The following is a 24,698-nucleotide window of genomic DNA, read 5'->3' as shown; positions in this document are numbered from 1 at the left end:
AGAGGTTAGCCAGAAGAGATAAGGAATTATTTTTAAACAAGCAATGCGCGGAAGTGGAAGAAGACAATAGAATAGGAAGGACAAGAGACCTCTTCCAGAAAATTAGAAACATTGGAGGTAAATTCCAGGCAAAAATGGGCATGATCAAAAACAAAGATGGCAAGGACCTAACAGAAGAAGAAGAGATCAAGAAAAGGTGGCAAGAATATACAGAAGACCTGTATAGGAAGGATAACAATATCGGGAATAGCTTTGACGGTGTGGTCAGTGAGCTAGAGCCAGACATCCTGAAGAGTGAGGTTGAGTGGGCCTTAAGAAGCATTGCTAATAACAAGGCAGCAGGAGACGACGGCATCCCAGCTGAACTGTTCAAAATCTTGCAAGATGATGCTGTCAAGGTAATGCATGCTATATGCCAGCAAATTTGGAAAACACAAGAATGGCCATCAGATTGGAAAAAATCAACTTATATCCCCATACCAAAAAAGGGGAACACTAAAGAATGTTCAAACTATCAAACAGTGGCACTCATTTCACATGCCAGTAAGGTAATGCTCAAGATCCTGCAAGGTAGACTTCAGTAGTTCACGGAGCGAGAATTGCCAGATGTACAAGCTGGCTTTAGAAAAGGCAGAGGAACTAGAGACCAAATTGCCAATATCCGCTGGATAATGGAAAAATCCAGGGAGTTTCAGAAAAACATCTATTTCTGTTTTATTGACTATTCTAAAGCCTTTGACTCTGTGGACCATAACAAATTGTGGCAAGTTCTTAGTGGTATGGGGATACCAAGTCATCTTGTATGCCTCCTGAAGAATCTGTATAACGACCAAGTAGCAACAGTAAGAACAGACCACGGAACAACGGACTGGTTTAAGATTGGGAAAGGAGTACGGCAGGGCTGTATACTCTCACCCTACCTATTCAACTTGTATGCAGAACACATCATGCGACAAGCTGGCCTTGAGGAATCCAAGGCTGGAGTTAAAATCTCTGGAAGAAACATTAACAATCTCAGATATGCAGATGATACCACTTTGATGGCTGAAAGCGAAGAGGAACTGAGGAGCCTTATGCTGAAGGTGAAAGAAGAAAGTGCAAAAGCTGGTTTGCAGCTAAACCTCAAAAAAACCAAGATTATGGCAACCAGCTTGATTGATAACTGGCAAATAGAGGGAGAAAATGTAGAAGCAGTGAAAGACTTTGTATTCCTAGGTGCAAAGATTACTGCAGATGCTGACTGCAGTCAGGAAATCAGAAGACGCTTAATCCTTGCGAGAAGAGCAATGACAAATCTCGATAAAATAGTTAAGAGCAGAGACATCACACTGACAACAAAGGTCCACATTGTTAAAGCAATGGTGTTCCCTGTAGTAACATATGGCTGCGAGAGCTGGACCATAAGGAAGGCTGAGCGAAGGAAGATCGATGCTTTGGAACTGTGGTGTTGGAGGAAAATTCTGAGAGTGCCTTGGACTGCAAGAAGATCAAACCAGTCCATCCTCCAGGAAATAAAGCCAGACTGCTCACTTGAGGGAATTATATTAAAGGCAAAACTGAAATACTTTGGCCACATAATGAGAAGACAGGACACCCTGGAGAAGATGCTGATGCTAGGGAGAGTGGAAGGCAAAAGGAAGAGTGGCCGACCAAGGGCAAGATGGATGGATGATATTCTAGAGGTGACGGACCCGTCCCTGGGGGAGCTGGGGGTGTTGACGACCGACAGGAAGCTCTGGCGTGGGCTGGTCCATGAAGTCACGAAGAGTCGGAAGCGACTAAACGAATAAACAACAACATGGACTGGTTTGATCTTCTTGCAGTCCAAGGCACTCTCAGAATTTTCCTTCCTTATGCTTCAAAGGATTTGGACTACAAGCCAGTAAAAAAAGTAATATGTAAAGAGCCTGAGTAGCTAATTGTAATGTTTCTGAGTTTTTTTAAAGTTAAAGATCCCTTCTGAATATCCTTTCTCATAAATCTCCCAATGCTTATAACTGACTCCACATATAACTATGAAGAGATTCTTATGTATGCTATTTCTTCCTGCTATCTACCATATGATCAAAAAGATAGACTATTTCCTAAAACTTTCCAGAAAAAAACAGAATGAATCAACAACTAAACTCAGCCTTATTGCTGGTCAGCATATTAATTTTTCCCAAACTAGGATACAGTTAAGTAGATATACTACAATATTTAGAATTGTAGTCACATCCCAAAATCTAATGTGATTGAATGCAGTTTATTTGTCAAGAAATAGTCATAAATCCAGGGTGTTAGGAGAAGGCAGGTTCCATTGGCTCCAAGTCCTATGATACCCCAAATTTTGTTTACCTTTTTGCACACTACAATTTTGGTGATTGCTGAAATATAGAATCCTTCATGTTGCTTCCACTTCTGAGGAGATTTCCACATGTTGTTTCTCCTTTGGGGGAGTACTCATAGTTAAAATTCTACATGTGAAATGTATCCTTTCACCCATGCAGAATTTGTGTCAGCAGCAAGTATGGAACATGTTGCCTTGAGAAGCAACAATCAGGCAAGTGCTAAATTGTAAACCGTATTAATGCCCTATAGAAGAAAGAAATACATCAATTTACTCCATTTTTTTTTAGAGTGGCAAACTTGTTACAAAAATGTTTCAGAAGATTCAAGAATTAATTGATGACAAAGATGCCCTTATATTTGTACTTATTGATGAGGTATGGCTACAGTAGTACTTCAATATTAAAAATTGTTTGCACTAGAGAAAGAGTGTTTATACTATCTTACTAGTATGCTGATTACATCCATTCTTTGTCTTTTCTTCTATCAAAATCCAAGCTGGGCTATATGAGGCAAAGAAACCAGATTTTAATTCAAACGGGCTATTGGTAATTCAAACCACATCTGTGCTGTATGGGTTACATTTATTTTAAATTGTCAGGTTCAAGTCCAAATATGCTAATGATTCAGCCCTGTTTGCAGATTTAAATATGTATACATCTATTTGTAAAGACATTAGATCAGATCCATAGTTATTGGTATAATAGATATTTATTCTGCATTCTAAGTTATTTATGTTTATGTATAACTCAGATTTATAGGCTACCCAACAATTTTTGGCAGCATGAAAGTAAATAAATTCAATTCAATATAGGCACTGACTGTCTGCAGACTGACTATGGGTGGCTCACAATAAAACAAGACCAAAAAACCATAATAAAGGTAAAAAGAAGATAAGATGTCAACTCTGGTCAACAACACCCATGCATACAAATATATCCGACAGCCTGGACCCCCCCATCCCAAGGCCTGGGAGAAAAGCGAGGTCTTTAAGGCTTTCTGGAAAGCCAGCAGGGCCACACAGATCTCTGGGGGAACCTCATTCCAGAGGGGAGGCATAGTGGTGATACTGAACCCCAAACCAGTGGACCCAGCAGTTTCATGTAGATGTTAAACATCTAACAAAAGTATTAAGCCCTATAGCACCCCACAAAGGAGGGGCTTATGGAACAAACTCTCCCCCACAGTCAACACTGACTGAAACTGTTCCAAAAGAAAGGATAACACCATAAAACAATGCTTCCAATCCCTGGAGCTAATCCAGAAGGATATTGTGGTGTATCAAATCCGCCCAGAGAACAAAGAGCCCAAGAATTGATATGCTAGCTCCATCCTAGCTCTGCCATAGGTCATCTACAAGTGTGACCAAGGATGTCTCCATGCTAAATCCTGGCCTGAAACTGGTCTAAATCCAGTATTATTTTTTAAAAAAACCCAGGAAATAACTGGAGACCAAAATAGTCAGCACTTAATAACATAAAGGTACATACTCCAAACCCAATACCTAGGAAAAGAGCCAGATCTTGAAGAATGTCAGGGTTGGGGCAGCTCAAATGTGTGTGGGGGGGGGAATACTCCAGAGGACAGTCACTATGACAGAGAAGGCATGGCACCTAAATCCCATTGCATGGCATTATTTTAAGGATGAGGCTGGAGCATGCCCATTCTATCTGACCATACTCGATGGGCAGAAACAACAGAAGAGAGGCAGTTGCTTAGATAGCCAGTCCCTATGAATTACTTTCTAGGTCACAACCAGCATCTTAAATTGCACCTAGATACTTGTTGCAAGCGCAGCTCATGTAACAGAGGTGTCACATGGGCATATTGCCTATATTGCCACATTCTGTACCACCTGCAGTTCCTGCATGGTCATCAAAGGCAGCCCCAGGTAGAGCATTATAACAGATAACTAAAGTGTTGATTGTGAGAAAGGACTGAGCGACAGCCTTCCTAGTAGCAGCTACTATCTGCTCTTTGAGCAGGAGTTGCAAGTCCAGGAGGCCTCCCAATTGCACAGCAGTTCATTCTGGGGGATTGCTACTCTATTCAAAACTAAAGATGGAAAGTTCATGTTATTGGGAAAACTAAACAGCCACTCTTGTCAGGGTTAAATTGATGTTGTTGTTGCTATTAGATTTTTGTCCTGCCTTTTTTATCTGTAACTCAGGGCAGTGAACGTACTAATACCCTTGCTTCCTATTTTCCCACAACCACAGCCCTGTGAGGTGGGTTGGGCTGAAAGAGAGTGACTGGCCCAAAGTCAGCTAGCCAGCTTTTATGCCTAAGGAAAACCTAGAACTCTAGGCCAGCACCTTAAACTGTTCTTCCTCATCTACTATATATCCTAACAGCCAATATTAAAAATATATATTTGGTTTAGGGTTGAACTGTGATTCTTTATAGTAAGTTGACATACCAGTCTTGGCTAGGGAGTGGTGTCTTCTCTGATAATTTCTTATTTAGGGCATTCTTTCTTTCCTGATTATTTATGTGGTGCTGTTTCCTGCTTATTTGGGTGCTGGTTACTAGGGGAGATATGCTGTGGGCTGTTTGTTTCCTTCCTTGACTATTGGCTATGTCTTCAGTATATCAATGCAGTTTATCTCTTATGTATCTGTTGGTGGCTGACTTGTCTGAATGCTAATCAGTCAGGAATTCTGTAGCATTTTTAGGTTTGGCTTGATCTAAAATGTCAACAGTTGACATTTGACCCAGCTGAAATTGCAGGTGAATTTGTCTACATGTTGAGAGATTAGGGAATTTTTATCATGTCTTTTGATTGCCTGTTGATGTTCATGGATGCCAATCTTCTACCTGTCTGTCATACATGATGGCTGTTACTATCTTACATTGTGTGTTGCAAATGACGTCTGTTTTCCTTTGTTTACTGAGTCTTCGGGTTACTTAAGATGTTTTCAAAGGATTTTGTTGGCTTGTATGCTATAGTGATGCCAAGAGGTTGTAGTAGTCTGTTGGTTATCTCAAGGAATTAATCAAGAAACTATCAAGGAAGAAAACACACCCCAAGCAAGACTGGCAGAGCAAGCTGCTATATATAAAGAACCATAAATTTTATTTTCCTATGAACTGATAAAGTTACCTAGACTGGTAATGAAATGGCTGCTCAGAGAACACCAAAAACCCAAAGGACCTTAACAGCTTTCAGACACTGTGACTGGATAATTGACCACCACTCTCTCAATTCTGCCAATGGTCATTAACAAGTGCAATCAATGCTGTTTTCATATTATGAAAACAAATTAAAATTATTTGATATAATATTTTAAAGGAGGGGGAAATCACAACTTTCACACTAGGAAGACAGGGAGGTGCCTGAAATACATAATAGTAGGTCCCTCCTGAATATGAGGGAAAGAGCATTCCAGAAGGAAGGCATTTTTGCCCCTGTCTTATTACAGCCCATTTTGATTACTTTAGTGTGTTATGTAGATCTGCCTTTAAAAACTTCAGGTCCAAAATGTTGCAGCAAGATGCACTGGGGCTAATTATTTGCTATGTGTTAGTCACTTTTGCAGCAGTTTGAAAAAAGTGCCATTCTCATCTCATGCCTGGATCTGAATCCAGGCTGAAAGAGGTCCAGATAATGCCTCTGCATCTTTAAGGGTACTCTGTAGCTGACTTCCTAGAAAGAAAAGGTAGTTGTCTAACAGTTTTAGCTCCAACAAGGGCTTCTTAAGAAGAGGGCATACCAGTGCCTCTTTCAAGGCAGATAGCAACATCCTGTCACTCAGATCATTGACAGTCTCCCAGAGCCAAGCTGTCATACTCCCCCCAGCAACCCAGAAGAGCTAGGAGAAGCATGGGATAAACCCACATGTGGCAGAGGATATAACTGACAGCACCCTCTCCACTTCATCAAAGTTCCGAGGCTGTTCAGGCTTCTGAAGAAATGCTGTTCTGATTGCAATCTTGCTTAAGAATCAGGTTTGCAATCTGGGATTACCTCTAGTACAAGCACTGATGCTGCAGAGCCATGTAACTTCAGTGGCAAGAGCCTTTAATCAGATTCACTGATAAACCAGCAGGATCTTCTCCCTGGAAGAGCGAGCTGGTTTCCATGCTTCATATACTAGTAAGCATATAGACAAAGTGTTAGCCATTTTCCCCACTACAGCCATCTGTGTTGAAGAGGTTTTTTTAATTCAAAAGTGACTAGGTTTGAGGCCCTAGCCAGACATACAAATTTTATGTAAATTACTTTTTAGCAGACATGAAGTTCCCTAACTAATCACAAAATTTGGTCATTAATAAAGGTACACCGTATCACTGTTAGTTTTATGGAATAAGGAGTAAGTCATATTGACAATGATAAGTTGTATAGATGTGATTATTTTACTATTTCTATTTATGGCTGATCACTTAAAGGGTTGAGGATAGTTCACTGCCACCACTTAAAGGCTTTCAAATTTGGACCTAACCTACAAACACCAAGGGAATGCACCAGCCCCAAATACAGAATGTCGTCTATGTAACTCAAGATATAAATTCATTACAAGGAAAAGTTTGTTTTGTTCTTTACAAAGCTGCCCATACTTAAGGATCTTTGGAGGAGACCTTTTCCTTACTTTTACAACCTGTTGACTTTGGTGGAATCCCAGGATCTCTTCTATTTCTGCTTCAAATGTTTTATTTTACTTTAAACAATTATATGGTTGTCCAACTCCATCAAGGTGACTCTGGGCAGCTTACAGAAAAGAAACTCAACAAAACCATTTTTTTCCTCTGTTGAATTTTCAGCCAGCAAAGATGGCTTATTAGAAAGCTGTGTGTTAGATGTTCACTGTCTTTTTAATTAATATGTAATATCTTATTATAATACTGCTTTTTTTTCTTATCCCGAGGCAGGGTATGTATAAATAAATAAATAAAAGATGTGGCATACGGTTTAAGAGGTCAGGGAAAACTCTCATCATTGTAATTGGCTAACTCATACAAATTTTTAGGGATAGCAATTTGTTTGTTTGTTTGTGCAGGTGGAAAGTCTCACAGCTGCTCGTAATGCTTTTCGGGCAGGTACTGAGCCTTCTGATGCTATCCGTGTTGTAAATGCTGTACTGACACAAATTGATCAGATCAAAAGGTAATCACTAATAGTTACCATTTCTTATAAAACATTAGAAATAAGATAGAACTACTTGGAGGCAAGAAAACATTCCTCCTTTCTTTTCAGAGGAACTTTTCAAAAATCAAATTAGCAATGTATAGAAATATTTATAATTCTATCAAACACAACTACTAAGTTTCAGATTTGATTTAAAGTTGTCAAACTTCATTTGATCAGAACTGAGCAGTAATTCGTTCTGTTGAAACAACGAGAAATCTCATTATAACCTTATATACTCAGATTCTTGAATAATTAAAACTTGTCTCATAAGTCAAAAAACTCTGGGCTTATTAAGTATATGAAGTGATGTTCTTGCAACTGTATTTTTAAAGGTATCCTAATGTGGTTATCTTGACGACTTCAAATATCACAGAGAAAATTGATATTGCCTTTGTAGATAGAGCTGATATCAAACAATACATTGGGCTACCTTCTCCTGCAGCAATATTCAAAATCTATCATTCTTGCTTAGAAGAACTAATGAAGGTAATTACTTGGAATCAGTATTTTTAATTGCTGTTATATTAAAGTCTTAAAAGTGTAATTCTTATTCTTGAAGAAATATATTTAATTAATTTTAATTTTGATTCTTGCTAGTGTATTTTTTTGGTGTATTTAACTTGGACTAGGAAGCAATGCCTATTCCTTTTTAATAACCTCTTTAGGTTGAATATTGTCTTTTTTAATGACAGTGATTTTTCAGCTTTACATATTATTTTTTGTAAACAAAATTTTTTTTCCCCGAAGTGCCAAATAATATATCCTCGTCAGCAGCTGCTAACACTCCGTGAGTTAGAGATGATTGGTTATTTAGAAAACGACGTGTCAAAGTTAAGTCTCCTGTTAAAAGACATTTCAAGGTATATTTCAGGGCTAGTTTTGCTGGCTTTTTTGTTTTATACTTCTTTTGATGTGTGATTATTGTTCCATGAGGTCAAACGTATGTTTTCAGAATTGAGACTACAGTGAGAAATTATATTCTAATGTGTCTTTCTGGCTTTATGCACTTTATTGATACACATACACTCACACACATAGATATAATAATTACATAATATTGCTACTCATAGTAGAGAATTTAAGTGTCTCTTTTTGCATGATTTTCTTTAAATTATAAAGCAATAGTGTGGTAGCTTATTTAAGTACTAAAACAGGAAAGCTTGCATTACTTAACTCTTGCTAAAACTGGGAACAAGCATGTATGCTCTGGGGCTATTCGCTTTGCATGTGTGTCTTCTGTCATTTGTATATTACTGTAATTTGTACTCCAGCAGTGTCAACACTAAAACCACATTAAAAGCAAGCCAAACAATATATTACAGTAATACAGATGGCACACATTCATAATTCCCTGAATACACTTTGGAAAAGCTCAGTTCTATTAGCTACCAGAAGGCCATTACTGTTGACACTGATCTGACTCAGGGCAGAAGCTGTTTCATAAAATAGATGCTGCAACAGAAAAGCATAGTCTGCAAGCTCCTCCCCTTTAATCTCTTGGTAATCGGGGACTATCAACAGATTTTTTTCAGGAAGCAATTTTATGCAAGGGTGCTTAGGAGCCAAGCAGGAGAGAGCTTTGTAAGTTAAAATTAGCGCTTTGACTTGCACTCAGAAACCTACATGTGATCAATGCAGTATCCATAGCACAGGTATTACAATGGTTACCACAACTATCATTGACCAGCAAGTGGGCTGCTGCATTCTGCAACAATTGCAGATTCCAAGGATGGGGTCTTTAAATGTAGCCCTATGTAGACCACATTGCAATATCAGTCACATAGTGGTAAGTGCAAGAGTCACAGTAGCCAGAATCTCACATTCCAGGTAGGGCCGAAACTGAGACACCAACCAAAGCGTCTTTGCTAGATAGGTAGATGGAGCTGGTAGCCATAAGTCTGGGAGAACCGCCAAGCCACAGTCCTTCATGGGGAGTACCACTGTCAAACTGGCAGAAAACTCTTCAAAAAAAAAATATCTCTATTTTACTGGATTCAACTTCAGCCTGTTTCATTTCATTCAAACCATAACAGCTCCCAAGCACTGGGTCAACACTGCCACCAAATTTCCAGCTTGACTGGAATATAGATGGAAAGCTATATATCATGTCTACCTGTGGGTCTGGAGTCAGATAGTACCTAGAAGGAACTTTCTCAAAGCACCTCCCTCACACAACGAAGTTTCAGTACTGTACATCAGGTTCATTTGCTCATTCGCTCCTAGATCATGGATAAACATGAACTTACTACAAATAGTCCTTATATTTACCATTTAGCAGCTCAAGGCCATGGTCACTATCAATCTGGCCTCTTGGATCCAGGTTTGAGGCATGTTGAAGTGGAAGAGGAAACAAGCATCAAATTGTTGGTCTCACTTTCCCTGGAATAGCTCACCCATTGCCTACTGCATATATCCCTTGACCTTTCATCACAGAAATGAGCTCCTTCATTCACCCCTTAAGAGGTCACAAATTGAACTTTGCATATTCCTGAGAGGTTCCGCTGTCCGTTTACTGCAACTTCACCATCCTTAGCCACAGACTCATGGATAGGATTCCCCAGCCCATCCCTGGAAGTCACTTGTCCTCCAGCTGTTTAACTTCCACCTGAAGTGGAAGTTCATGTCCCATACTGTTTCCTGTTCCTTTCAAGGGTCAGGCAAAACAGTCTGGAATTCTTCTTACCAATGATTTTGAAAAGAGTTCCTATTACTAAGTACAATACAGGGAATAAAACAAAGTGCATTCCTGAATCTGAGAATTACAGAAGAAATACAGTCACAGATGGGTTATACTCCATTTTTCTAATTAATTATGACATCTCTTTATCATGGTAGATTTCATGTTGTGGTTTCTGCAGTGTTCTGTCCTGGGTCACCAGTCTGGTGACCAGACTGTTCACAACAATAGTTCCATACTATGGATTCAGCCCCCAACATCCTCCCTACTGCTATAAGTTCTTCTGTAGTCACCACTTCTCTTCTTTGCTGTTCTTCCTCTTGTTCTCCATTCCCTTTCATATACTAACTGGTGTGGCTTTGACTCCACCACCATGAGAATTTTTTTTTCCCCCTGCTCATTTTCTGGCCCAATTTTTACAGCGCCTCACCCTGATGGTCTTATTGCCTGATGGCAAAAGGTATGTTCTGATCTTGTTCCCACAGATCAAAAAAGAGGAGAAAGATTGTCACTGCAGGACTTCAACAGAGGAGGCTGAGCACTTGCTTGTCATTACAGGCAGCTCTGTTCATTTCTTATTCTGACTTTAATTCTATGATGTTCTCTTGAACAAATTTCTTATCAAGCCAAACACTATATAACAAGACTGGAGATTCTGTGACCATTTAGAAGTAAATCTACAACTTGGGTATATATAATCTAGAAATTATATATAGTTTATTTGTAATTAATATTTGAAAAACTTTCCAATAAAAGCAACCAAGACTGTACGACAATTTAAAAATAAAAATTAACATCTTAAAATCCTGTAATGAAAGAATGCTTTGAACATACAACAGTAATACTGAATAATTTAAAAGGCCAAGTTTTAAAAAGCTGTGCTTAAATACCATTTGTAAAAATAGAGAGTGCCATATGGGGGCAGGTGACGAAGTTAACCCTAAGCCCCTGTGATGTGGGTGCTTCAGGACTCTTGCTGCTCCTCCATCGTTAGGATAGCGTGAGGTTGGAGCCCAGGGATTGTATCATTGGATGTATTGGGGATTGTTGGTTGAGGCATCATCTTTTTTTGTTTTATTGTTGTGAGCTTCATAAGGTGGACAGACATACAAAATTTTTAAATAAATAAATTTGGGGACAACTCAGGAGAGCCTTTTTCTATGTGTTCAATAAATGGGTCTTTTTCTTGTGATGATGTCAACAAAACTTCCTTTCCTGCAGATATTAATAACAACTTCATAATGAGACAGACCAACTTAGCCAGACCCCCAGCCACTAAAAAGCAATTGAAAAATTGACACATTTTGCAGTGTTTAGTTAAAAATGATATATATCTTTTATAGGGGGTGCCTTTGAGTCAACGTTTGACTCCTGGTGACTGCCTGGACTAGTCCCTGCAGTTTTCTTGGCAATGTTTTTCGGAAGTGGTTTGCTATTGCTTCCTTCCTAGGGCTGAGAGAGAGTGACTGGCTCAAGGTCACCCAGCTGGCTTCATGCCTAAGGTGGGACTAGAACTCAGTCTCCTAGTTTCTAGCCTGATGCCTTAACTACTACACCAAACTGTCTTTCTGATCTCTCTCCCTCTCATAATTATTTCCAATTAAATGATCTGAGGAAAGATTGCTTCTTGCACTAGATATAATTATATCACTTGAAAATGTAAGGACAGCAGAGTATCAATGAGGAGTCCCAATCCACACATCTGATTTTTCAGAATATAACAGGTTTCTAGACCAGGTTGAATAAGCCATACCTTTTACTGATCAACAGCACATTCATGTTGTCAGGTTGTATCTCAGGTTGCCCACTCTCATCTAGTTCATTATCAAATTTGGACAAGATTCATGGGCATCAACTGTTTCCTTTGTCTTAATGATAAAGGGTAATAGAACTGAGTGTTATCAGCATGTCTGTAATACCTAATTCTAAAACTCTTAATGAACACTTCCATAAATTTCATGTAGATATTAAATAGCAAGATGAGACGGAACCCCATAGGACACTAGGCCAAAGGCTAGGCTATCAAGCAATCCTCATTGAGCACTACCTTCCAAACATGATCCACTAGTCCCGTCACAGTATAGGCCCTCTAGACCCAATCCTACAAAGTTTGAAGCATTCTCTGTTGGAACAAAATTGGAAATATTTGAAAAGTTCTACCTTAGGGAACAATGGGAAGAAAACCTAACACTTTATGCCTTTTTTTTCCTAAATATATAAAACTGTGTGGGATGGTAGTCTGTGCAGAGTGCCATTTTCCATTCAGTTAAGTACGTTTTGATTGTTGTTGTCTCTGGCTTTTACTTGAAACTTCTTCCTAATCAACATTGCATAAGTGTACTTCTGCATTGTCATGTCAACTTCACTGCAAAACTCAGCAGAAAGAATGTCAAAAAGTAATACAATTTTACATTTACCATTCAGCAGTCTGAAAGCCAAAAACTGAATGCACACCGGCAGTTCATTTTTCCTCAAAAAGCTGAAGCAATGCTTTGCTTTCAGCAATGTGAAGCCTCAGTGTACCAGTTGTGTCAAGTATAGTGTGCATTAAGAAAGCAACCTGAATGCTGTGTAATGCTTTCAAAAGTAGGCAGAGCACACAGTAATGACAATATTGGAACATATGGCAAAGAATTTAAAAAACAACTTGGCCCAATCAGCTTTCTAGGGTCAATTTTTATGCAGCAAGAAAAAAAAGCATCTAGTATTACTGGAAGACAGATTTTGTTTCTGGAGCACTTAATTACAACATCCGCTGATTTTAACAGCTATTTACATTAATAGAGTTCACAACCCTGATATTTAAAATAAAGCATCTCAGTGAGTCAATTTCTGAGAATACCGAGGAATTGTACAGTAAGAAAAGATCATAAAAACGAAGCTAAGGAATTGAAGAATAATTACACTGGGCGTTTTGTGGTTGAAACAGGGTATTTCAAGTTAGGAACACTTTGGAGAGATTTGAAATGTTTTGAACATCCTTAACAGAACAAAGCTAAATTACACAAATGTGTTATTTGTGATAACAAATAGCAAAATAGATAGCAAAATCATTATTGAGGTGTATTAAAACTGTATATTTTGCTGGCCCTAGTAGGTTTCTTGTTACTTGTTCTTTTAGTCTGCTTTTACTTGGCTAATCCTGGAAGGTTTTTTTTTTTTTAAAAGCAAATTGCAGGTTAAAAAACAAGCCAAACTTGGGGCACTTAATATAACATGAAGGAATAGGAAACCATTTGTATGAAATATAAAACATATCCTCAAAATTTGAGTTTGGAGCCTTTATTCCTAGTTCAAGAGGAACATTTTGCACAATTTTTAATTATTTTGCCTTGATTAATATTGTACGGTATTCACTTAAAGAATATGTAATCTTCTGATAGGAAGTAAATTCTATCAGATGAGATCCCACTTCCAATATATAGTAATACAATCTAAAAATATAACCATAGAGCAAACAAGGCTTTTTCTGGCCCACAATTCAACAGCAGGTTGGTTCAATATGTTTTATGTTGTAAAAGTTACCTATTTCCTTATGTGTTCATATTTATGAAATCAAACCTAATGTTTAACATATTTCTGCTTTATAGGAAAAGTGAAGGACTTAGCGGCCGTATCTTAAGAAAGCTTCCTTTTCTAGCCCATGCACTGTATATTCAAGTAAGATCATGTTGTTTTACAAATATAAAACACATAAATAGCCAATGTGTGTGCTTCATTTTGACCCAGTTCTAGCTGAAATTTTGACATTTTTAATTTTGGCACACATGCCACAAACAGCAAGCCTAAAGAAAGCAGTCATGTGCAATAGCAAGTAAAAAATCAGTTCAGAGTTTTAATTATATCAGTAACATAAATGCCATTAGAAGTGTTCCTATTTTCATGGAATTTGTACATTTGTTTAATGCAGTACTTGTCATATGTTCGTATGGTGGGTTAAAGAACTTAAGAATTCTTTTTATATAGTGGGTTTACAAACTTTTATTCTGGCACTTAACATTTTTTTCTTTCCTTCTAGTCTCCTAGTGTTACAGTGACAACTTTCCTTCAGGCTTTATCACTTGCAGTGGACAAGCAATTTGAAGAAAGAGCAAAACTTTCAGATTGTGTTTGATACTCTGATTCCTCCTCTATGTAGCTTCCTTTACATACATTCTTACACTGTTTTTCTACCTACCCACTGAGATTGCTAATTAAGAACCAATGAGTTCTTAACCTGAATATCAGTTCAGGCTTTCTTTTTTTCAAGTATTGCATGCTAATAAATTACTTGTATATATTCAGAAGTTTTGCTTTGTTTGGATCATCAAGATGCCATGGAAAGGCATTTAAAAGCAATTCCAAGAAAAGTTGTTTCCAATAATTTTGAAAAGTTCTTGGAATACCTATGATTTGCATCGTTTTGTGTTCTTTCTCTGAACTAGATTACTGTCAGATCAATACCTTTTATATATCTTGTTAAAATAATGCTGGTGTGCTGATGATAGTCTCTCCTACAGAACATTAAGACCAGCTAGACAATCACTAATGATAAATAATCATTCTTCTTGTCTTTGTGCATCATTCATAGAAGTGATGTTTCTGTACAAAGTTAGCGCTTGAATCTTCTGGAGTTATAGCAGACTTTTGGCAGTAAGCTCACCCTGTTGCATGTATGTTCTTTGGTATGGTTCCCTATTTCCTTTAGCAGTGTTTAATCCTCATTTTTTTCATCCTGTTAATGACATGGAGGACATTTATAATTTAGTTTGTCAATTATTTCTTCATTTTAACATTGAATTCATAAGAAAGTTTGAGTCAGGGATAGGATACAGCAAGCTAGGGACTAATGAAGTTCAATGTGGATTAGAATTTTGATTTCATGATATGAATTCTTGAGTTCTGGGACTTGATTTGTGTGCGTGTGTGTGTGATCACATCTATCATATTGGAAGATGAGCAAATGTATGCCTCTCTGAAACAGGTGATCAGCCTTTCTCCAGCAATCCTTGCATTCATCCTCAAGGGCTTTTCCTGGAAGAATTTAATATCATTTTCACAAAGAATCTGGTGGGACACATAGTACTTGGCCTTTCCATGTGCGGGAAACAGAAGCTTTCATCTGCTGTGTACCTTTACTCAACCTTACTTATTTTCAGAACAATAACGTAAGAGTTCTTACCTTCCCAGCCTAAAATCCACACGATTGTCCATGCCATTACAGGTTCATAACCAGTTATGTTAGTAATGTAATAAAAATACTTAATTTTTCAACCCTGTCTTTGGTATGAATTAGTTTACTAATTACTTTTTGCTTTAAAAAATCTTATTTAGTAATAGGAAATAGTCAACTCTTTACCTCACAACCAATCCTGCATTTTAATAAAAGAATATCTTTGTTTATTATACTTATATCCTGTTTTCATCTTGAAGAGCTCTACATGCCTTATGTAATATTCCAAAATAATCTCCAATTGATGCTGTTTGCTGGGCCAGTTTCCTTTCATTTAGCACCAATACACTGTCTATCTTCCAGTTACATGACAACAATATTTTTAACTTTTCATTAAAAGTTTGCATTTAACTCTGGATGTGGTATTCCAGTTTGGCTGCAGGGAAATTAAATTACATGCTATATTGAGGCTTCTGTCCATTTAAAAATTACATACAGATTTAAAATCTGACCACATATCAAAGTTAATAGAGTAAATGGAAGAGAAATGTTGTTTTTATACATGCATGAGTCCAAGCCAGACCTATCCTAAAAAGAAACAATCTCATAGAATATGTTTATTTGCCTTTTTACCTACAACTTTAATCTGTATTAATTCAGTTTTAATCAGCAAAAGTAGTTTAATTGTTTAATCTGGTACATTAATCAAGTAAATATCACTGACAATTCCCTAGAATCAAACAAATGAATACAAGATTGAACTCTACGACCCTTCTGAGCTGAGGTTTCAAGTAGACTGTATGAATAAGAAAGCTGTTAAAGATATTTATTTAAAACTGTACGTTATTAAAATGCTATTTCAATATTCCTGCTTCCTAGAGACTTTTTTTTTTTAGTTCAGGACTGAACTAAACATCAAAAGCAATAGTGTTTCATATAGAGGTACAGTATGTTATAATTCTATGGCCCTTTCATCCAAGACCTTTGCTATTTCCCTAGAATGTGTCAAGTATTGTTTCTGTTATATTTTTGTCTGTTCTTCTAAGTTTTGGCATCTTGGACTTATCCGGTCCCTTTACTTTTTTATAAAAACTCTTGAGAGCTCACCTCTCATTTCTGCAACCTTTTTGGTGTTGCACGTGTATTTTGTTGTTGTTTATTCGTTTAGTCGCTTCCGACTCTTCGTGACTTCATGGACCAGCCCACGCCAGAGCTTCCTGTCGGTCGTCAACATCCCCAGCTCCCCCAGGGACGAGTCCATCACCTCTAGAATATCATCCATCCATCTTGCCCTTGGTCGGCCCCTCTTCCTTTTGCCTTCCACTCTCCCTAGCATCAGCATCTTCTCCAGGGTGTCCTGTCTTCTCATTATGTGGCCAAAGTATTTCAGTTTTGCCTTTAATATCATTCCCTCAAGTGAGCAGTCTGGCTTTATTTCCTGGAGGATGTATATACACCCCCTCCCCATTTGATACTGTAACCCAGTCTGAATCCTGACTGTAAAGGTCTAGATAATCTGCTTCATCCAGGACTCTCCACAGCTTTTTAGGGAAGTGGAGTCTGGATAGAAGTTATCCAAAACTCTTGGGTCCAAGGATGGCCTCTTGAGCAGAGGGCATACCACAGCCTCTTTCAAGGCAGGCAGGGCCACCCCCTCCTGCTACAAGGCATTAAGCATAACTTGGACCCAACTGCATGCCTCTTCCTGGGAGGCCCTGACCCGCCAGGAGGGGCATGGGTCCAGACTACAGGTGGCAGAGCTCACAGCAACAAGGACATTGTCCAAATTCAAGCGACTTTTTCCAAAAGATGCCTATAATGGTTCTCACAGTTGATGCTGCAAGGACTCACCTGGACTCTGGTCACCTGAAACAGAGCCACTGGCCAGTTATCTGTGGACTCACTAAGAGCAGAGAAGTAAGCACATTTTGCAACTCTTATTGCCACAGGAGCCTCTTACCTGTGCCCTGTCAGCTTCATCCTTTGATCCTTAGTCTTCCTCCAATGGCACTCTAGGTATCTCTTGCGTTGCTTCATCTCGCCGAGCTCTAAACCAGGAGGTTCTACAAGATCCAAGATTGCAGAGTCCACACAGGCACAATCTTATCCAAAGCCTTGTCTGAACCATGTGCCAGAGCTTCAGGAATAACCCTAAGCTTCCTCTGAACCCCTATTGGGTCCATCAGTCACCTGTGGAAAGCTGATTGAATAGGCCCAGCCTCCCTGCACTTCAGGCCAGCAACAGAGAACTTGGCCCAAGAGCAAGTAATCTGTCTATGGTAAGGTACTAATGTTAACATCCCCCAACCCCAGATCACTTTGCCACCACCTCAAGAGAAAAACCCAATCCAATGTGTGACCTCCACTGTAAGTCAGGCCATTAGCTGAACTTATGAGCCATCTCCGATGGCCCAAAGTAGGCAGGTTGAAGTCCCCAGCACCATCAATCTGGGGAACTCCACCACTAACTCATCCATGGAGTCAGGAAGCTCAGGAAGAGCCAGTGATATGTTGTAGGGAGGGAAGGAGATAAGCAGCAAGCCCGACTGATCCCTATGGCCCAATTTCACAGAGGGTTTAACATCCAGCTATGCATGGTGCAGTGCCCCTAAAGGCCACTAGATTCTCCCAGATAACAGCAGCTACAACCTTACCCCTGTACCCCAGAGTTGTGGCTAGTGCTATACTTGAAACGATAAAGGGAGCATTTACAAGAGGAGCACCCCCCTGCAGACCCAATCAGGTTTCAGTAATGCACATCAGATCAGCCCTTTCATCCACAATTAGATCATGGGCAACGAGAGCGTTGCTCCAGGCTGACCCGGCATTAAGCAGCAGCAGCTGGAGTCCAGGGCCTCCAAAGCTCTGGAGACCAGGCTTTGAGGTGGAGCACAGGGGGCTGGAATATGACACTGGTGTTAAACACAGCCCCCCTTCCCAAGAATGGGCTGCCCCTCGTCTCCCACCATAGTTGCCCTTAGCCATCACCACCTCAATCTGTCCTCTACGCTCTTCCTGCTGACAACCCACCCCATTCCCTGCCCTCCCACCCTCAAATCTAAAAGGCCTATCATAGTCTGTACTCATCCCAACACTTCCATTCCCTGTGGGAGGGTACACCCAACCCAGGCACCTGGCACTTCTGCTTCATATCCAGCACCTGTGAATGGGCAGTTCCTCCTTCCCACTTGTACACACACTCTAACCTTCTTGCCCTCTCCCTCTCCCACAGCTCTCACCTGGATCACAGAAGGAACCCCATACTCAACAGGCCTAGATGGCTGGGCTCACCCCCCCCCCCCCATTCCTGTCTTACAGGAGGATCAGGAAGCCTTACCACACCTTCACTTCCAAAAGTCTCAGCTGGTAAATCTCCCAGATCTTTTCCTTCATGCAGCCAGATTCCAAGACTAAATTATTCTAAGACTGCCCCAGCATCCCCAGCTACCAGGCACAGCACAGCCTGTCCAAATCCCAACTCCTGGAAAGAAGGCAATGGAGACCATAAAAATGGCCACCGCTCCTTGTGGCCAGTCAAATGACAGCTGTAAGACACGAGTTGACTCTCCTGCAAGACCACTGACCTGTTCCCAATCCTCCTGATGCTATCCACCTGCATACTTGAGTTCACTGTTGCATTGAGGTTTCCCACAACTAGGATGCCATAGCCACTGCCACTTGGTTATGCTGGTCTGATCCAACCTGCCTCTACTCCCATCTGGAAGAACTGGAAAAAAACTGGAGGAGGTGTAACGGCTGGCACAAACAAAGGTGGATCTAGATAGTATTGCACTCTTAAGATTTGATGTTGGTTTCAGTGAAGTGCAGTATTGGCTGGTAGACCCAAACTGGACTGGGCAGTGGCATACTATTGAAGACTTGTTAATTTGAGGGCAAATCAGAGGAGACTGCTGTTTGGTGACTTCAGGGAGAAGATTCACTGAAAACCCAGTGGGGATGCACCAGGGATTTTGTCTTCTCAGTGCAGATGTTCCCTCAAAGGTTAAACAGAAAAAGACATTTTACCAGTCAGAGCTTTCTAAAGTAGGATGTAAATAGAAATAGCCATGTGCACATACCTGTTAAAGCAACATTAGTTTGTGAACATGCATGCAGTTAAAGAAAATTCAAGCTATTATTTAGTAGTACAGAAAAAAGTTCTGCAAGGCGTTTTAAAAAGTCAAGTGGCAGTGTTATCAGAAGGTAAGGTTGAGGAAGGATTGATATGGAATTAACTACTTGTATTACTTGAAGAATGAGACTGGGGAAAACGAAACTAACTGATGTCATTAGCTTTGATGTATTTTTTAATACCCCCCTCCCCCCAAATGAAGATGTAGTTGTACCATGTCATTCATCAAACTATGAATCTTCAAGAAGCCCCTGCAATAAGATCAATGATTATCTCCAACTGTGTGCACATAGAATTATATAATTTCTGGGAAGGGAGGTGGCAACTCAAGACACAGACGGCTTGGAGTTTATATGAAAGGATGGGAAAGAAAAGTGGGAGCATATTTTGGGTGAGAAAACAAGTTCTGGATGGAAAACTATAGCAAAAGAACAAATAATGGAGAAGAAATGGGCAGAGACTTAACACTGTGAGCCTTTTAAATGGGTCTAATCCTTTGTCCAGGCCTCAAACTTGCTGCTTCTTTTCCCAAAAGGGAAGCTTGTTGCAACAGCTAAGAAAAATTCTGCACGAAATATAATCAGTGTCTAATTTAAATATTTCAAAATATTTTAGCATTGGTTATACTGAAAATTCATATACTGTACTTGAGAGCCTTAGATGTCATAAAACTCTTGAACAAGATGCAAAAAATGCTGCAAACATGTTGTGATTCAGTGACTGGAAAATGAACAGGATTGTGCCCAAAGTATTTTCTTTTCCCACAAAACTCTGTTAAGTTTAAATCTGAATGACTTGTTGAATCATTTAACTATACTTTGGCAGAGAATTTCATGTAAAATATAACAGATGAAATTGGGATGGCATCTATACTTCTATTTTGTAGTATAAAAATTCCAATTCTCACAGCTGGTGCCTTTGGTACATTGTGTCGATTGCAAGTTACATTTTAAAAACCAAATGAGCATCAAATACCATCTGAGGTACTGAGCCACAAAATTGCTTCAAGAAGTTTAGGTAACTGCAAAATTCCTTAAGGAACCTTTTTAATTCATTATTTTGTCTTCATTTTTCAGAACGAGAACATATAATGGGACAATGTACAAACTCAGCCCATTTACCAATATTTAAACTACAGATTTCTCAAACAAAGCAGAGTGTCTAAAATGAAGGAAGGAAAAAGAAAAGTGTCACTGTTTTATTATTTTCTACTTAGTGTTAGCACTTAACAATAACCAACAATATACATTTCTCCACTGTATACTCTACAAAAACATAATCAGGAATTTATAGAGAAATGAACAATTCTGTAAGGCTTAATAATGACATTTGTACAGATTCTCAAAATGCATCAACTAAACTGTAAGTATGTCTTTACCATAAAGCACTGGAAAGGCAAATATATTTACCAAAACTATCAAACAGAAATAAAAATATGCAATTTGGACAAAAAACTGACAACCAGCTAATCCATTTGCCTATTTAATTATGCAGATACTCCTGTCTGTGAATAAAGCCCCATAAAAACTTGCATTAAGCCATTGTGTAGATTCTTCTACACAGAGTATATTAGGTGGCTTTTCAATAGGGAAGCCAACAAAAAAGCCTATCTTAGCAAAATCTCCAAGTAACAGCACTTTGGATCAGAGCTAGTTAAATACCAGCAATGTTGAAGATTGATTGGAACAATAGCATACAGACACATTCAAAGAAACATAGAATACCCAACCTTCATAATGTTCTGAGAAACATTAAATATTATACACGCAGAAGTAAATGTACCTTTGTTTTTTCATGAGGTAATTTAAGCTTAAAGCTTTTTTTAAAAAATGTAAATAATTAAGATATTACTGAAACCATTTTAATAGTACAGTACAAAGAAGTTAACCAAAAAGTGAATTCATGGTGCTTAGCTGGCAATTTTTTTAGAACAGCCATTTTCATATAGTTTGTGGAAGATGAATAAAAGGTGGGCAGCAATTTAAATATTTAGTAAATTTTTTAACTTCCATGTATTTTATTATTCCTCCAGGTCATTATAAGGAATTGAAGTTGATTCAAGTGAGTCTTAACCTAAACTTGAGATTGAGTTACAGGCTATTGTTCCTTATAAGCATTTTATAGGTAATCTTATATGATCAGTATGTCCGTAATTTGAAATATTACTAAAAACAAAAACACAACTTTGTCAAATGTCTACTGTGAGAGGCTAGCAATGCAACAACAGTAGGAGTCATCTACAGAATGTCTTAATTTTATATCTATGTGTATATAAATAAAATTATAAACACAGTATCTTGTGAAATCTTATTGGGGGTATGGAACTGTTAAAATCTCGAGACAATTTTGCAAGTTTTCTACCATTTTTAATGTTCATTGTTTGGTAACCAGTACTGTCTGAAAAGATAGCCAAATCTGCATTTTATTCTCCACATGAGTATGATGAGAAAATTGTTTCAGTATTATCTTCGCCATATAAAAATGTTTGAATGCTGAACTATTTTGGTCCCTTGGACTCTTAAGAACAAAAGATTATCATCTTTCAAAAGAAGCCTATCAAGCTAGTTATTTAGAGAAAATTGTAAGAAAAATTGTGGATGTTTACCTAAGCTAAAGTTGAGGACCAGCTTCTAGGACTTGTAAAATATTGCCAAAAAGGAACAAACTTTTAAGAACTCTCACTGCCACCACCTGCATTTTAGCTTTGACCAGGATGGGGGCAGAAAAGGCCCCCATTTATTTTCCAATAAATAGACTAGCTTAGAATATTTCTTTTCCAATGAATAGACTGCCTTAGAGCAGATGTTCTCTCTTTGACAACTTTACCTTAAAACTGAGGAACAGGAAAAAGAGCAGGAGCAGTCACCACAGCTGGAGAATTTCTGCCCTCCTTTTCCCCCTCTTGCTCTGGGTCCAGAGTACTTCTGAGTAAGACCGGTTCTCTTTAAGGAATGGCATGGTAAGCCTTGAGAAAATGCCAGTTCCTTAAGGCCACTGCTTTCAATCCTGAGGTACTGTTATGCATTGGAAGGATGAAAGAAGAGTGAAGAAAAATGTCTTCATTTTCTCCTCTCCTGCTATTGACACCTTTTTCTATCCTCTGCTTGAAAAAAGGGGAACAATTAGAAGGGTGCTTTACAGAGACTGCCTTAGGGAATCAAAAAAGACAAGATGGGAAGAGAATCTACTCCTATTCAAGTGTTACCAAAAGGGGAGAAGAAAAAAAGGAAAACCTTCTATAAAAGACTTCCATAGAAGCTCAAATCCCTACTGGTCGAGCTCACATGAATGCCTTTAAGTGTACAGCTGTTTGGGATTACTTTGCAGTGTACTCTGTTTTTTAATCATGAAATAAATCTTTTAAAAAATGGCTTACACAAGCTCATCACTGCTATATAGTTTATTTTTATTATTTTATCCCTTTAAAATGATTGCAAACGTCTTTACTTTTATTTCATATGCAAATTGCATAAAGGCAAACTTGTTGATTCCAAGTTTTAATCTTTATTCATACTGGTTTTAAAACTAAAGTAGCTTTTGATTTATAAATTAACTGTTTTACATTATTAGTTGTGATTAGTAACATAGTGTGCAAAATTTAAAATTTACAAAGGCACACTTAAAATATATCAAATGACTCTGCATAGTTTTTTTAATATTCTACTGTAATTTTTCAGTTTCATGAAATTGTATCTATTAGTTGGCATCCAAATGCTATAATTTCCAGATATGCTGAAAGAAACAAAAGCAAATGTATTACAAATTTCCAATTACTACAATAATAGACAAGAGGGATGTGCTTGTAAGAAGAGCTATGGGATGTGCAAAAGGAGCAATGCTGAACCTCTTTTTGGCAAAGATGGTAAGAAGAGAATGTCTATACTTGGCTCCTTCATTTCTCCAAAGTTTGGTATCAGTACAATGAACACCAACATTAAAAACTATATGTGTTGACCAAATCCATACAGCAACTCCAGATGCTAAGAGAATTCCCGTTTTGCACATACAGACTGAATCCATAAGACTATCTAAACACATTGTTTTTCTGCATGAATCATCCTCAGAAAAGCATTTAGCAAGGATCAAATTTTAGCAAAGCACTTTCCATTGCACAGAAAGAACAATGTAAAAATATTTTTTCTGACATATGATAGATAAGAAGTAAGATTTATTTTAACAGGATAGTGTTCATATCAAATGTAAAAATAACATTGAAGTCTTTTTACAGGTAAAGCTCTTTTTAAGAGTTCCACATTTGCACCACTGTTCATTGTGATATATAAAGCATGGGAATAGCACAGAATTAATCTGTATACTTCAGTTCCTACTGTCTACAGAATAAGAGCATTTGATAAAATGCAATTCATGCATGAGTATAAAATCATCCTGTAGCCAATCATATTATTTAATGCAGCCTGGTGCTATCCGTATGTTAGGATTCCCAAGCAGCAGGACCCTGGCAATGCTGCCTAGGAAATCCAGGAATTTGGTAATACCAAAAATATGTAGAAGACAGCAGATTGAGGAATGCAGATTTACTGTCATTATACAATGACAAAAGACTGTATATCCTAATGGACAATGGTTTTAAAGGCAAGTAATGATCTGATGCAAAAGACAGAAATATAATACAAAGTATTGCATAAACTCTGTATGAAATGAGGTCACATATATAAGTTCCAATGAAAGGTGTTCAATAATATCATCTTGATAATGAAACAAAACAATCTGACAAGAATATACTGTGTACCATCAGGAACATATATTTCATATTGTTCTTCAGTGCTGTGCACGGCATGCACAAGTTCCACTCTCAAGCTTGCTCTCTGTGTTTTCAACGTAACAGATAACAATGTGACCTTTGAAAAATAATTAAGAACCTGTACAACTGTTTACTGCACCTATAGAAATCCTGAACTAATAACTGATTATCCTATTCTGTATAAAAGGCAGCAGTATTCTTCTGTTCCCTCAGTGAGGTAGAACAATTCTTAATGCACAAGCCAGGTGCACGTACGGACTTTCAAATGTTTTCTTGAATACAATTTCCGAAATCACATTTTTATTCCTTCTTGCTGACTGAGTTGTGACAGAGTTTTCTTTATGCGTAAAGCTGTTAGTCTAGCTGCACCATTGGCATACCAGCATTCTCGCATAATCTTGGCCATTACTCGTAATGCCTGTAAAGCCAAAAAAAACAAAAAACCAGGAAATAATAGTTTGTGAGCCATTATTTGGTATCACAAACCAAAACATTTTAAACATTTAATCCATAAATGCA

General features: G+C 38.3%; 2 protein-coding genes across 3 annotated transcripts in view; one reads left to right on the top strand and one right to left on the bottom strand.

Annotated features, from left to right (window-relative positions):
* The window catches only part of TRIP13 (thyroid hormone receptor interactor 13), a 34,915-nt gene extending 18,794 nt beyond the window's left edge, over positions 1-16,121 (top strand). For both annotated transcript variants that reach the window (XM_063304278.1, XM_063304279.1), the window contains exons 9-14: positions 2,619-2,705; positions 7,326-7,432; positions 7,789-7,942; positions 8,204-8,316; positions 13,724-13,793; positions 14,152-16,121. In XM_063304278.1, the coding sequence (XP_063160348.1) occupies positions 2,619-2,705; positions 7,326-7,432; positions 7,789-7,942; positions 8,204-8,316; positions 13,724-13,793; positions 14,152-14,247 (627 nt within the window). In that variant the 3' untranslated portion in view covers positions 14,248-16,121. The remainder of the gene's footprint in view (positions 1-2,618; positions 2,706-7,325; positions 7,433-7,788; positions 7,943-8,203; positions 8,317-13,723; positions 13,794-14,151) is intronic.
* Positions 16,122-20,593: 4,472 nt separating this feature from the next.
* The window catches only part of TGFBR1 (transforming growth factor beta receptor 1), a 62,202-nt gene continuing 58,097 nt past the window's right edge, over positions 20,594-24,698 (bottom strand). Inside the window, exon 9 of the mRNA XM_063304276.1 lies at positions 20,594-24,597. Coding sequence (XP_063160346.1) covers positions 24,472-24,597 — 126 coding nt within the window. The 3' untranslated portion in view covers positions 20,594-24,471. The remainder of the gene's footprint in view (positions 24,598-24,698) is intronic.

Source organism: Candoia aspera, chromosome 4 (assembly GCF_035149785.1).
Source record: "Candoia aspera isolate rCanAsp1 chromosome 4, rCanAsp1.hap2, whole genome shotgun sequence".
Classification (NCBI taxonomy): domain Eukaryota; kingdom Metazoa; phylum Chordata; class Lepidosauria; order Squamata; family Boidae; genus Candoia; species Candoia aspera.
The sequence above is the reverse complement of the archived record's forward strand: the minus strand, read 5'-3'. Positions and strand labels throughout refer to the sequence as shown.